The sequence below is a fragment of the Melanerpes formicivorus genome, unplaced genomic scaffold (genome assembly GCF_026170545.1).
Source record: "Melanerpes formicivorus ecotype bairdi unplaced genomic scaffold, bMelFor1.0.p_v2 SCAF_2, whole genome shotgun sequence".
Taxonomy (NCBI): domain Eukaryota; kingdom Metazoa; phylum Chordata; class Aves; order Piciformes; family Picidae; genus Melanerpes; species Melanerpes formicivorus.
The window spans coordinates 42,186,015-42,200,695 of NW_027142354.1; the positions used below are offsets into that span (position 1 = coordinate 42,186,015).

The 14,681-nt window shown below is 46.7% G+C and overlaps 1 protein-coding gene across 3 annotated transcripts in view; it reads left to right on the forward strand.

Annotated features, from left to right (window-relative positions):
* The window catches only part of FNIP1 (folliculin interacting protein 1), an 89,583-nt gene that overhangs the window by 33,806 nt on the left and 41,096 nt on the right, over positions 1-14,681 (forward strand). For all 3 annotated transcript variants that reach the window (XM_068158234.1, XM_068158253.1, XM_068158244.1), the window contains one exon: positions 3,822-3,948. In XM_068158234.1, the coding sequence (XP_068014335.1) occupies positions 3,822-3,948 (127 nt within the window). The remainder of the gene's footprint in view (positions 1-3,821; positions 3,949-14,681) is intronic.

The following is a 14,681-nucleotide window of genomic DNA, read 5'->3' on the forward strand; positions in this document are numbered from 1 at the left end:
ACCGGTGAAAAGATCGTTGGGGTTTTCTTGATGGTGGTTTTTACCTTTGTTTGTTTGCTCTGGGTTTCATTTTGTAGGGTTTGGTTTTGTTTTGTTTGCTTGTTTTTACTTCAGTTTCAAGGAATGATCAGAGAGTGATAGGTCAGACAGGATAAAGTCCTCATTAAGAGACCTGTCATTTCCAGGGAGATGGAATCTCACCTTTCATTGGCATTGCTTAGAACACTTGATTCTACCTTTCCTGGTTTTCCTCTAAGATTCTCCAGAAAGCATCAGTTAAATGTCAAAGTTGGTTTCCATTTATAAACAGAACTAATTATATTCAGAAGATCTAGGTCAGTTTCCATCCAGATGAAGAGCAGGGCTGCAGCATTGCTCTGCTACATTTGTTTTGAGGACGTGCTCTGTGTGTTTCATGCAGGAATTGGTACATTTGGGGTGGGGATCATCTGTCCAGACAGCAAGCTTAACGGTATTTTAAAGCTCCTTGATGTCTTGCTCCCCCCCCACCCCGAGAAGTGTGCCTCCCTGGGAGATGGTGGGGGGAGTGAGTTGGAGGTGCCAGTCTGCTTCTGTTTACTGTCTGTCTAAATGAACTTTCCCCCAGCTCTCTTCAAGTTTCTTCTGCTTTGGGAAGTGGCCTGCTATTGCCAGGGAATGTTTCTGGGAGGCTGCAGTGTGCATAAGGACTCCATTATGTAAGAGAGATAATGCTTCTTTGGAATTATCACCAATTGTGATGGATAATATCTTCTAAAGGCTGGCCTAGAGAAAGTTAAAATGTCATGTGAAGGAGCTGAGAAGTAAACAAGCTCTTGTTACCTTGATCAAATATGTTTCCGAATACAGCAAGTTTTATATTTAGCTTTCTCTCCTCTTAGTGTGTAATCTGCTCTTGGAGCTTTTTATAAGTAGACTTTTCTAAGATCTGGAACAGCTCCTGCCCTTCTTTGCCAGTAATTTCAAAGTCAAATATCAAAAGTACTAGGTAATGGAAGATGAGCTTTGGTCTGAGTGTGAAGGAAATGCAGATGGGTTGTGAGGGTGGAACAAGCACCAGCAGTTTATTGCTATTGTCACATACTGTGTCTTCATAGGAACCACAGTGGCCAGGCAAATGAGTTTGCACACATCTGTTGATTTCACTTGAATATAAGGAGATGGTTCCTCTGGGAAACTGGTTTGTCCAGCAGCCTCACTTGCCTCCTCCCCTCTAGCCAGGCTCAGGCTCATACAACTAACAGTCAAGTGCCTTTGAGCCTTGTGGTTGCTAACACTCCAAACACGCATCAAACTGCATTTTGTTCTCCTACATTTTATCCAGTACTAGATGGGGGTCATTAGCGGAGCCCCTGGTAAGTGTAAGCTCTGCTCCGAGTCTGTCACTGTGCTTGGCTTTTGGTAGAGGACTTGCTCAGTTTGCTCTTTGTGTGGGCAGAGAATTGCAGAATCATTTGGGTTGGAAAAGACCTTTTACGAGCATAGAGTCCAACTGTTAACCCAGCACTGCCAGGTCACCACTAAGCCATGTCCCTGACTACCACATCTCCATGGCTTTGAAGCCGTTCCAGGGATGGGGACTCCACCACTGCCCTGGGCAGCCTGGGCTGGGCTCATCCCTCTGTGGACAGTGCTTGGCTCTTAGGTGCCCGAATGCAGAAGGTGTGCAGCTCTTTTGCCCCAAATCTAGACATCAAGTTATTTCTGTTTCATGTTGCTCAAGCTGCTTTGTTGTAATAAGTTGCTTTTGACATTTGTTGCACAGCCTTTTCTCTGCAGCTTCTGGTTTTCTCTCCTGTTGCTAAATGGTGAGGCAGAGTGGATTAGGAAATGGATTTCCTCTCTCTAGAGGACAAGTCAACTGTATGTCTTGATGCTTAGTTTCACCTTGCTGGGACTACACTAGTTGTAAAGCCTGTGAATCTATATTGGCTGGTCTTAAAAACTTCTGACAGATAACCATGGCTTTGGGGATCAAATTCGTTCTCTGCTGTGACTTGTTAGAGAAGCTGTTGTATTACAAATCGCCATTAGCCTGTTGGTGGCATAAAGCATAGGCACACAGAAGGAAACCTTTTGGTTGGTGAATTAGAGGGAGAGAGAAGAGGGAAAGTTACCATGGTCCTGGAGTCTAGCCTGTCAGGTTTACTTTAATCTGTGTTATCACAGAATCATAGACTGCTGTGGGTTGGAAGGGGTCTTAAAGATCATCTAGTTCCACCCTCCTGCAGTGAGTGGGGACATCTTCAACTAGATCAGCTCAAAGCCCTGTCCAGCTTGGCTTGATGGCTTCTGGATGCCTTTTTGCTGAAATAAATGTTAACTGGGAGTCTCTATCCTTCATTAATGGCTGGAAAGTTCCAGGACCTTGTTTCTGGTTTCTTGGACTTTCATGCTAATGCTACTTGTCTAAAAGCCAAGGATAAGAGAGACAGAATTTCACTTGATCTAGGAAATGGCTCATAACGAGCTGAAAGATGATTCCTCTTGGCATCTTGTTTCTTATCTTCCAAGAACAGAGAAGGTATGGGTGAAAATAGATTCCCAAGTCCATGGGCAACAGTGCTTGCTGGGCTTTAAAGTGATTCCTGCCTTTTTTAAATGGAAATTTAGGAGAATGGCTACAAAGCACTCTTAAAGACAAGGTCATGCAATGAGATCCAGGCCTGAGCTCTGCAAGTCCTCCCTTGGCAGAGCTCCTCAGGAAGGCTCAGGAAAGCTCCCTTCCTTGATCTTGACTGCAAAAACCAGTTTGATGTGTTGAAGGAGAACTGCTTTGTGTGTTTTGCTGACCCACGCAGCAGCCTGGCTTGGAATCATGATGGCTTAAGTGAAGATTATTTCTAAGTCAGTATAGCCAAGACTTGAACATAGACTCAGGCCCAAGCTACCCGTGGTTCTCTGTTCCCCAGCACCTATGCCTGTGTATTAGGAGGGATGTTGTAGTTGATGCTGCTGCTGGAGTTGATAATGCTGGTCTTTTCCAACCAAAATAATTCTGTGATTCTATATGGCCTGAAATTGTACCAGAGGAGGTTTAGGTTGGACAGGAGGAACAATTTCTTTGCTGCCAGAGTGGTCAGGCATTGGAGCAGGCTGCCCAGGGAGGTGGTGGGGGTCACCATCCCTGGAAGTACTGAAGAAATACATGGATATAGAAGTTGTGAACATGGTTTAATGGCCATGGTGGTGCTTGGTCAATGGTTGGACTTGATGATCTTAGAGGTCTTTTTGAACCAAAACAATTCTATGATGTTATAATTCTACACATAGGTTACCACAGTGTTTGTGAAAGCAAGAAGGGTACAAAAGGTACTTTGTGTTTTTTTTCAGCTGTAGGGTTGAGTGCTTGAGGCTGGAACCCCATGGCCGCAAAGGCAGAAATTCATCAGTTTAAGGGAGAGGCCAGTGCGAATTAACTTATACTTTTTTTCTGTTTTTTAATCCCCCTTCTGCTGACTTGTGAAATTTCCAAGTCGTGTCTTCAAACACAAAAGCTGAGTCTTGTGACTTTGCTTTCCAAAAGCTGGATGAAAACATGAGCTATCACAAGACAGAGGACAGGAGCTCGCAGGGCTGCGCACATCATTGTATACGGTTGTCGTGGATGGCTGCTGTTTGTGCCAGTGAAATCTGGCAAGTGGGGGGGAAAGAGGAAAACAAAAGCCACAGCTCTGGCTGTAGGATCAAAAGGTTTGATGAAATGGCATTGCATCTATGCTCTGCTTTAATAAAGTTGTATACGGAGATGATGGAGAAAGAACAGGGCCATGAAGGGTTGCTGTAACTGAGCCTTCTGCTCTTTGCTTTTCTAATTACAGCTGGCCTCTGCCAGAGTTTGACCCGAGTCAGATCCGACTGATTGTGTATCAGGACTGTGAGAGAAGAGGACGGAATGTCTTGTTTGACTCCAGTGCCAAGAGGAAAATCGACGACGTTTCAGTGTCGGTGAGCATTCTCCTAACTTACGTGGTCTGTGGGCTTGGAAATGGCAAGACTGAGACATCCCAGATGTTCTGCTTTATTTACAGTAATGTTTAAATGTTGGTTATACACAGAGCTATGTAATTTAATGACTGAGGCAACTGGGGTTGTTCAGTCCAGAGAAAAGGAAGCTGAGGGGAGACCTCATTGCTCTCTACAACTCTCTGAGAGGAGGTTGGAGTGAGGTGAAGGTTGGTCTCCTCTTCCAAGTAGCAAGCAACAAGACAAGAAGAAATGGCCTCAAATTGCACCAGGGGAAGTTTAGGTTGAGTATCAGAACAAAATTCTTCAGTGGAAGGGTGGAATGGCACAGGCTCCCCAGGGAGCTGGTTGAATCCCCATCCCTGAAGGTGTTTAAAAGAGATAGAGGTGTGGTGCTGAGGGACATGGTTTAGCCCCAGACTGGGTAGAGTTAGAGAACAGTTGGACTAGATGATCTTAAAGGTCTTTTCCAACCAAAACAATTCTGTGACTCCATATTTAAATGCCTGTTAAGTTGCAAATTACTCAGGCTTCAGTGCTTTTACTCTTGAGAGCTTTAAATGCTGTGGCAGTCTCTTTATTCATGGGCTTGTCTACTTTCCGCTCTTGCAAAGAGAAGGATTCCTTCCTGAGGCTGCATCAGGTAGTGCTGGTGGAGCTGAGGCAGGGTGTAAATGGGTAGTTTGGGATGTGCTTTTATGCCACAGTGGGGTCTACATTCTCAATCAGAAGGTCCTTCCAGCCCTGTGTCTTTTGGCATCCTGTTTGGTTAGCTTTTGCTAGTCATTTCTATGCAGTGCTGACAGATTTTTCACACCAAGTGACTTGAAAATTTTTTCTCTGTTTTCTCTTTTGGCATAGTCAGTGTGGTAATCTGTTAATTGAAACTGTAATGGATGCAGTCAGAGGAGGATACTTCCTTCTAAAGGCTCTGGCCAGAAGATTAATTTCAGGCCACAGTGCTATTGTAAGTGGTTGTGTGAGGCTGAACAACTTAACTGCACTGCCTTGAACTTCCTTTTCACCATCCCTAAAAACACTTCCAAACCATTTCCAATTCTGCAAACAGAAAGCACTGTGAGACCAGACATTTAGGATCCCAGTTGCTATTACCCTTAGGACCTACTAAGTTCTGTAAGTAGGAATAAACAAACCAAGGTTACCCCTAAGCCCTGGTGTTCATGTTGGGTGTTGGAGTACAGCCAGAAGAATCTTCATCCAGCATTGTAAACTCTGAGTGCTGTCAGCCTGATGCTTCTCATCATGGAGAATGACCAGCGAGTCCTTGTAGACAAGTTCACCATGAGCCAGCAATGTGCTCTTGTGCCAAGAGGGCAAATGGCCTCCTGGGGTGCATTACAAAAGCATGGCCAGCAGGTCAAGGGAGGTTCTCCTCACCCTTTACGATGCCCTAGTGAGGCCACATCTGCAGTACTGGGTCCAGTTCTGGGCTTTCTCGTTGAAGAGGGACAGGGAACTACTGAGAGAGTCCAGTGGAGGCTGCAAAGATGCTGAGGGTCCTGGAGCATCTCTGTAAGGAGGAAAGGCTGAGAGCCCTGGGGGTGTTGAACCTGGAGAAGAGCAGCCCCAGAGGGAATCTGATCAATGCTCAGCAAGAGATAAATGGTGTGAGCAAGAGGCTGGGGTCAGACTCTTGTCAGTGGTGCCCAATGACAGGACAAGGGGCAATGAGAACAAACTGAAACAAAAGAAGTTCTTCCTAAGCATGAAGAAAAAGTCCTTTGGTGTGAGGGTGTTGGAGCCCTGGAACAGGTTGCCCAGAGGGGTTGTGGAGTCTCCTTCTTGGAACAGATTTCAAACCTCCCTGGCCATTGTGATCCTGGGCAAGCTGCTGTGGGTGCCCTTCTTTAGCTGGTAGGTTGGACTGGGTGATCTGCAGAACTCCCTTCCAACCCCCACTATGCTGGGATTCTGGGATCTTGATCCTGAGCACTTCCTACACCCACGTATCCTCACCTCTAGCATCAGTTTGTGCCTCAATAGTCACTAACTTTCAGGCCTCTCCATCCCTTACTCCAACATTTTTATGGCCATGACCCAAGATGCCAATTTCCTAGTTCTTTTGGGGGACTTTATGCAGTAAAACAAGTTTCACAAGCCTGGAACAAAATGCATCTTTCCTTTTAATTTTTCACTTATTAGAATGGCTTTAGAATTTCTAAGTTCTTGTTCTTCTAGGTGTTCTTGCCAGGAAAATAGGTTTTTAAAGACAAGAGGTCTTTAGAAGTGGTTTGTTTTTATGAATGGTTGGCTGTGCTTATTACTGTTACATCATTAATTATAAAGTATGACTTCATTAATGAAAAAGATGATGTACAGTATAAATCCTTGTGGCCATATCTCAGTTGATCTATTGAAAGCCTGAAAGCTCTGTAAGATAGATCTGCTCTTCCACAGTGAGCTTGCAAACTTCACAGTTTTGGTTTATTCCAGGAAGATCATTGACTGTGGCAGCTCAACAGCAGCAGAATAAATAGCTGCTAGTGAAGCCTCTATGGTTCCATATTAACCTCTCCTTTGTTTCCTTTGCTAAGGCGGCGGTGAATATTCACCAGCTCTCTGAAATGGGTAGGTGAGACTGGTGGAGGAAAACTGTTTCCAGGGTGTATGAAATGGCCAGGACTCATCTCTAGTAACTTGATACAGCTCTTCTTTTGTGTGGTATTCACAGAGTCATGGAATGGTTAGGGTTGGAAGGGGCTTTTAAAGGTCATCTAGTCAAACCTCCTTGCAGTCAGCAGGGACATCTGCAACTAGAGCAGGTTGCTCAGAGCTCCTAACAACCTGACCTGCCGTGATTCCAGGAATGGGGCATCTCCCATCTCTTGAGCAACCTGGACCAGGGTCTCATCACCCTCAGTGTTAAAAACTTTCTTCCTCCTCTCCAGCCTGAATCTCCCTCTTTTAGTTTAAACCATCACCCCTTGTGCTGTCACAACAGACCCTGTCAAAAACTCTAGCCCCAGCTTTATTACAGGCTTCTTGAACTACTGAAAGGCCACCACAGGTTCTCCCTGGAGCCTTCTCCAGGCTGAACATTCCCAGCTCTCTCAGCTTATCCTTGTAGGAGCAGTGCTCCAGCCCTCTGATCCTCGTTGTGCCTTTCTATAAACAGACTTTGAGAGCCAATACATTGAAACATTCCCTTGCCATGATATCTGCCTTCCACAGCACTCAGATAACCTCATGTCAGGCAGAACAAAGCTTTGCAAGAGAAGGATCCTGGTGCAGGTAACGATGTGCAGGAGAGCCCTGGGCTCAGCTTGCTGGGGGTTCAGAGCAGGCCTGAGCAGCCAGCAGTGCACACTGGCCATGTGCAAGGCATTGCTTATTTTCCTTGCTCTTTATGACCATTTTCATTAACACAGATACACCCTGCCCTGTACAAAGCCATATCTTGGCTCTAAGCACATTCCAGGGCATTCTCGCCCTTTTGCAGCAAGATGTGTGTGGGCTGGGCACTCTCCCTTCTGAAAGGGAATCTGTTCAGCACCCCACAAAAGCCAACAGCAACGAGGAGCTCTGAGATGTGAGTCTCCTTCCCACTAGATAGACACACAAGTTATACACACAGCACTCTGAACACATCTGGAACACAGTTTACCCAGTGTAGTGATTGTTGATGTCTTAGAAGGAAGAATGAGCTCTTTACAAGAAGTAACAAGTCTGTGAGATTGCCCAAGGTTGTTTTATTCACAGATTGCATTGGGTTGGAAGGGACCCTCAAAGGTCATCTTGTTCAACCCCCCTGCACTCAACAGGGACACCTCCAACTAGAGCAGGCTGCCCAGGGCCACATCAGGTCTGATCTTGAATGTCTTTGGGGACAGGGCCTCAACCACATCCCTGGGCAACCTGTTCCAGTATTTCACCATCCTCATTGTTAAGAACTTCCTCCTAATGTCCAACCTAAGTCTCCCCTGCTCCAGTTTCAAACCACTGCTTCTCGTCCTGTCACTATAGGCCCTAAACAGTCCCTCCTCAGCCTTCCTGTAGGTTCCCCTCAGACACTGAAATGCTGCTCTAAGGTCTTGCCAGAGCCTTTTCTTCTCCAGGCTGAACAGCCCCAACTCTTGCAGCCTGCCTCCAGGTGTGCTCCAGCTTTCTGATCATATCTATGGCTTCCTCTGGACCCACTCCAGCAGATCCATGTCTCTCTTGTGTTGGGATCCCATAGCTGGACACAGTACTCCAGGTGAGGTCTCACCAGCGTAGAGTGGCAGAGTCACCTCTCTCAATCTGCTGGCCACACTTATTTGTTAGGTAAGATAAATGAAGCATAAAACATTATTGTAAGAGATTATGAGAAAAGGAGTGTGCTGCTCAGGAGAGAAAAGGCAAGAGTTGCTCATTTACAGAAATTACAACCACTTCCCATGTGCTTAATGAGAAGACCCCGTGTTGCAATATGGGTGGCTTATGTAAGCTCCTAAAGAACGTTGCCATGGTTCACTCCTGTTAGCCTACATTGGACTGATGAAGACTCTTCTTAAGAATTATGGATTGGGCATCATGATGGAGTGAGAAGTAGCATGAGTGGTGTCTCTCAAGGAGGCTGCAGTTGGAGCAAATGATGGGGACAATCTTTTTAGCAGGGCCTGTTGTGCCAGCAGAAGGGCTGATGGTTTGAAACTAACAGAGGGAGATTTACATTAGGCAGAAGGGAGAAGTTCTTCACTGTCCCAGGTCACCCAAAGAGGCAGTGGATGCCCCATCCCTGGAACAATTCCAGGTCAGGTTGTTTGGAGCTCTGAGCAATCTGCTCTAGTTGCAGATGTCCCTGCTGACTGCAGGGTGGGTGGAGGAGATGACCTTGGAACATCCTTTCCAGCTCAGACCATTCCGTGACTCCATGACTAAGCACTGAGAAGGCTGTAGGAACTTCTGCTCTCTTTGGCTACTTGAGCTTTTCTGGGCTAATACACCATAGAACCTGACCACTTATTAACTGGTACCTTGCTGTTTCTTCCAGTTTCTGCATCTCCCTTCCCCTCCCCACCCCATTTCCTAATGGGATTTATGCCTCTGGATTTACAAAGAACCCAGAGTGGAGCTTTGCAGGAGGGCCTAGCAGCGGCCAGACTGTTCTGGTTGAAGTCTATTCAGCTTAATGCAGAGAACCCAGAGGGTTCCAATTTGCTTTATGTTGCTGTGGTCTTCAGTTCCCATTTTCTGTTGCTTGTGAGATGTGGAAGCAACTGTCATTTGTGAGTTGGATGCCTGCAGCAAGGTGAGCTCTGCATTGCTCTGCTTTATATAACTCATCTCTACAGATGGCAAGAGTTATGTGTGGTGGACCAAGGCTGAGCATGGCTCAGTCACTGGAATTGCACAAAATAGTAGGGATTGGAAGGGGCCTCTGGAGATCACCCAGTCCACCCCCCCAGCCAAGGGAGTTTCACCTCAAGAAAGTCACACAGGAATATGTCCAGGTGGGTTTTGAGTGTCTCCAGAGATGGAGACTCCGCCACCTCTCTGGGTAGCTTGTTCCAGTACTCCATCATCCTTAAAGAAGTTCCTTCTCATGTTTGGATGGAATTCTCTAAGGGAAGATATGGTTATAAAAATTAAGGAGAATCCAAGCAAACTTTCCCAGACACAGATGTTTCAAGACATAAAACAGTAGGCTCCAACTGTGATGAGTGCAAACTGCAGAGTTAGTGCTCACACCAAGCTGGGTTCTAATTATTAAAGCATTACTAGGTTCGTATTATCCATGAGGGCAATGTGACTACAGCACAAATAAGGATTTTGTGTTTCCATTGGACATTAAATCAGCCTTTTTGTGCTTTCAATAATGATCTGTGTGGTGGGTTGAACTACCACACTCAATATCAGCTGAACAAGAACTTTGGGAAGGTATTGCCCAGAGACGGACAGAAGGCAGCTGAGAGTTTGCAGTGTGGCCTTTAAGGTATTTTAATTGTGCAGGAGGTGTGATGTTTTCCCTGAGCCTTGCTAGAGTTAAAGTTGGTGAGCAGAGCCAAGAGGCAGCAGCCTGGTGACTGGGAGGGCTGGCAGCTGCTCCACTGGGAATGTTGGCCGAGAGCTGTGCCAGACGCTTCCACTGAGGCCGGCAGCAGATCTGCCTTAGGCAGCTGTGGGCACTTGGCTTGGGGGAGGCAGAGAGATCCCCTTTGTGAGTCCTATGCCTTTTTTGGTGCTAAGCAAGAGGTTCTTCCTTGGCTTTCCAGGAGATGGGCTATTGATCAGCCAGGCTCTGTGAGCAGAGAGCTGGAAGGCTGCTGCCTCATGAGCATCAGAAAACTAGAGAGCTTCCCTGCCTGAGCTCTGTCAGGATATGCCAGCAGAGCAGAGCCTTTTCCAGCCCTGTGACAGGTCATGAGCAAGTGTTTCAGAAGAGGCATCTGCATGTTGAGTCTACCATGACAGCCTGTGACATGAGAAGTAGAGGTTGCTGTTGCCTTGGTCAACACTCAAACATCCACATCCCTTTGATTTTTGAGTATCAAAGTGCTTGGTGGGTTTGATCCATTGTCTCCTCTAGAGAGTTACTTCAGAGTTTTTTCCTCATACACATAAAGAATGCTCAGGGGAGACCTTATCACTATATTCCAGTAGTTATGGGGTGGCTACAAAGAAGCTGGAGACTGTTTTTAGAAGGAGGCACATGGAGAAGATGAGGAGTAACTAATACAAGTTACTCCTGAGGAGATTCTGATTAGACTCAAGAGGAAAATTCTTATCAAGAACAGTCAGCCAGTGGAATCATCTCCTCAGGGAAGTGGAGAAGTCCCCAACATTGAGCATTTCTGAGATTCAGTTGAACAGGGTGCTGGGCCATCTTCTCTAGATGGTGCCCTTCCCAAGAAAGGCTGGACCAGATGATCCTTGAGGTCCCTTCCAACAGGGTGTTCTGTGATTAGTAAGTGTCTAGTTTCTAGTGAGACTATGTTGATCTGCAGGTGAGAGTGTTGTGTCCTCTGCCTGATTTGTACTAGCAGACTCATTCCTGTGCTTGTCTGCTCCTTGTTCCTCTAACACCTCCTTGTCTGCTTTCCACTTGCGTGTCCTACCAGTCCCACTCACCTCCTTGGGTGGTGCCTCTTGGCTGTGTGAGGTCCAGCCACCTTGTTGGGTTGTACTGAGTGTCCAAGCCAGGAGCTGTGTGTGAACACAGATCTGTTCCTCCAAGAAGCTGTGATAACTGGGCCTGGTTTGAATTTCAAGTCAGGCACAACAAGCAGCTCCTTTTCAAGCTGCAGATGGCCCAGCCAGTGCTGAGCTTTCAGCCTTAACTCTGCCTCTCCTGCCCACAGTGTGCTTGGCTTCTCAACCTTGGCGCTGCATTCAGGCTAACCTAATGTGTAGGCTGTGCTGTATTTTGCTGTGCTGCTGCTCTTGTGAGGGACAAGTTGTGTCTCCAGAAATGGCAGTGTGCAGAGGCCAGCTGAAGTACAAGGGGCAAGCGACTGGGATAAAGACTCCTACAGAAATGGGACCATGAGAGAGAAGTGAGGAGTAAACCAAAGAAGAAGCTGGGAAGGGGAACCTTGTGTCAGGGCTTTCCTTAAAGCAGGCTGAATAAGCTCAGGGATGGGGGCTGGCTGTCTCCTTTAACTGCTCATTTCCCTTTTTATGTTGTCTACTGGTGACTTAACACAGCAGTTACCATTCACGATTTGACTGAAGTGCTGATGGGCATGGAAGAAGCCAAAAGATTTCTTAAGTCTAAAGATCAGCCTAGAGGAAGGCATGGAGTCACAGTATCCCAGCATGGTAGGGCTTGGAAGGGACCTCTGGACATCATCCAGTCCAACCTCCCTTCTAAAGCAGGGTCTCCCACAGCAGCTTGCCCAGGATCACAATGGCCAGGTAGTTTAGAATCCCTTGAGAGAAGGAGACTCCAAAACCTCTCTGGGCAGCCTACTCCAGGGCTCCAGCACCCTCGTACCAAAGAATCTTCTTTTCCTGTTCAGATAGAACCTCCAGTCTGTTCCTGTTGCCTCTTGTCCTGTTGCTGGACAAGTCCAGGGAGGAAGAAGTGGTGTCAGGGAGCAATGAGGAAGAGAAAGGAGGAAAGAATCAAGAACCAAGCTGTGCACTGTGCCGAGTTTGGGTGGTTTGGCTGGGAAGGTGCAAGGGCAAGGAATTGAAGGGTAGTGGCTTGTTCCCAGGACCCAGAGGCAGAAGAAGGTTTCCAGAGGCAGTTTGTTGTATTTTTTTTGAAGAGTGGCCCAGGGTGCAGAATCTGAGCTCTAGAGGTGCAGCAGTGGACTTGGATTTTGGGAGCATGAAGTTCACTTCTGCCATGTAACCTGGTTGTGTTTTCTCCTTGGGGTCATTTCACTGAAAGCTTGTATGAGATTTGATCCCCTCCTGTGGCAATTTCTCTCCCTCCAAATGCCATTTTTAGCCCAAAGCAGGAAAATGGCATGCTGCTCCCAACAAGCCAGGATTAGCCACGTGTTCTAATACACTTCAGCCCTGGATAAATGTTGAACAGCAAATTGCTTTGAGGGATTAGTAATTGGATAGTGAGCCTTTTGCTTTTAGGTGAGTTGTGTGAAATGGAGACTCTGGTCTCTCCCTGGCTCTCTGTGGACAGGTTTGCAGTGAGCCAGGCTGAGCAGATAAGGCTGTAAGCATAGAGCCCAAGTCCCACCTTCTTAGCTCTGTTTCTTCTCTCTGAACAGAGATGGAAGAGTATAGTGGAGTGGGGGAGCTGAGGGGCGTCTTAGTTCTTTCCCTGACCTCTGAGTAAGAGAGGAAGTTGAGAGCTCTGGAGGTGAAGGCAGAATGTTGCACTTGGCAGCTGCCTTTTTGAGAAAGATATCTGGATGGTCCCAGGGAAGGGGAGAATGCTTCTTGAGGTGACTGTCCTGTCAGAGGTGAGTGCACACATTTAATTACACATGCAGGTAAAGCAAAAGGGTTAATTTCTCTGTTTTGGAATGATTTTTCAGCATGGCAGAAAAACCTGTTCTAGAAGTGAGGTACAGAGCTCTTGAAGAGTGGCAACTTGGCTTGGAGATAGATTTTGCTGTCACTGCCACCACAGTGGTATTTGAGCACCTGCTGGTGCAGAGAGGTAGGAAAGAGCAAAGCAGATGATGACATTTCTCTTTCCTTCTGTCACTCACATGTGCACAGGCTGCATTTAGTCCAACATTCCAGGCTGCTTTCAACTTTCTTACTGTCCTCAATTTTCCCCTTGAACTCAGCATTGGTGAGGCCACACCTTGAGTACTGGGTTCAGTTTTGGGACCCTTACTCCAATAAGGACATTGGGGGGCTGGAACAGCTCCAGGAAAGGGCAATGGATTTGGTGAAGGGTCTGGAGAACAGGTCTGAGTGAGAAGCAGCTGAGGGAACTTAGGCTGTTTAGCCTGGAGAAAAGGAGGCTGAGGGCTCTCTACAATTCCCTGGAAGGAAGTTGGAGTCAGGTAGGAGTTCTCTTCTCCCAAGGAACAAATGATAGGACAAGAGGAAATGGCCTCAAGCTGTGCTATGGGAGGTTTAGGTTAGATATTAGAAGAAACTTATTCACTGAACCATTCAACCACGGGAAGAGGCTCCCCAGGAAGGTGGTTGAATGTCCATCCCTGGAGGTGTTTAAAAGAGATAGGGATGTGGTGCTGAGGGCCATGGTTTAGCACCAGCCTTGGCAGAGTTGGAGGATGGTTGGACTGGGTGATCTTAGAGGTCTTTTCCAACCAAACCCATTTTATGATTCCATAATTATCCTGAAACCAGAACTGGTCCAGCAGAAATTTCTCCTCCTTTGGACAGGACTGGGCATGTTCTTTCCAGTTACTGATGAATTTATAGACCTTGTGGGAAAGAGTTAAAAGTCTTTGCTGATAGAGATGGAGCAAAGAGACTCCAGAAGCAGAACTGTAGAAGAAAACTCCTTTATACCCTGTTGTGTACTATAAAGACATTGTACTCTTAAGTTAGCCTCAGTACTACCTGATAGGTCTCCAAGACTTTCAGCAACTGATGACCTCTAATGTAAGATCTGTGACTGCCAGGAAGTCTTTGGAGCTGGGCAGTATCTGCAGCGAGCTGGCAGAGAAAGAACAAAGAGTGTGACCACAGCAGGGAGAGCAGCCTGGCAGGCAGGAGCAGCAGCTGCCCGCGGCGGCTTCCTTCCAGCAGGCCTTCTGCTCTCCAGCAACAGTGGGTGTTGTGCAGGACTCCAGCAGAAGCCTTGCTCCAGGGACCTGTTTTGTTGCAACTCACATCTTATTTGGAATGAAAATCCACAACTTTGAAGCTTTCCCCATGTACAGTTCTTAAATAGTTAGGTTAGCTCTTTATTTTTGGAAACCTGGCTTGAATGTCTTTTGGAGTATTAGGCAGGAATGCTGCTCATCCCACTGCTTTGATGCAGCATATCTTGAGATCTGTAGTATCTAAAATGTCATTGGTATTTGGAGTCAGAAACCACAGAGGAGAGAGAGGGGCATCGCAGGTGCTTGATGGCGTTGTCCAACAGGTTATTCTGAACCCTGTGCTAAAGAGCAAACAGCAAAATTCAGCTGTGACCTGCCTTTTAGGAGGCATTGACCGCTCTCAGGGTGCTGGAAAGTGTTACCTGAAAGATCCTGACCTCCTTTGTAGGCTCCTTGCAGGAGTCTTGTTTCATTAAACTCCGCTGCAAAGACCAAACAGCCCTGCTCCTGCTTTGCTATTTAAATGAGGCAACTTTTATTTCAAGATAGTAGACT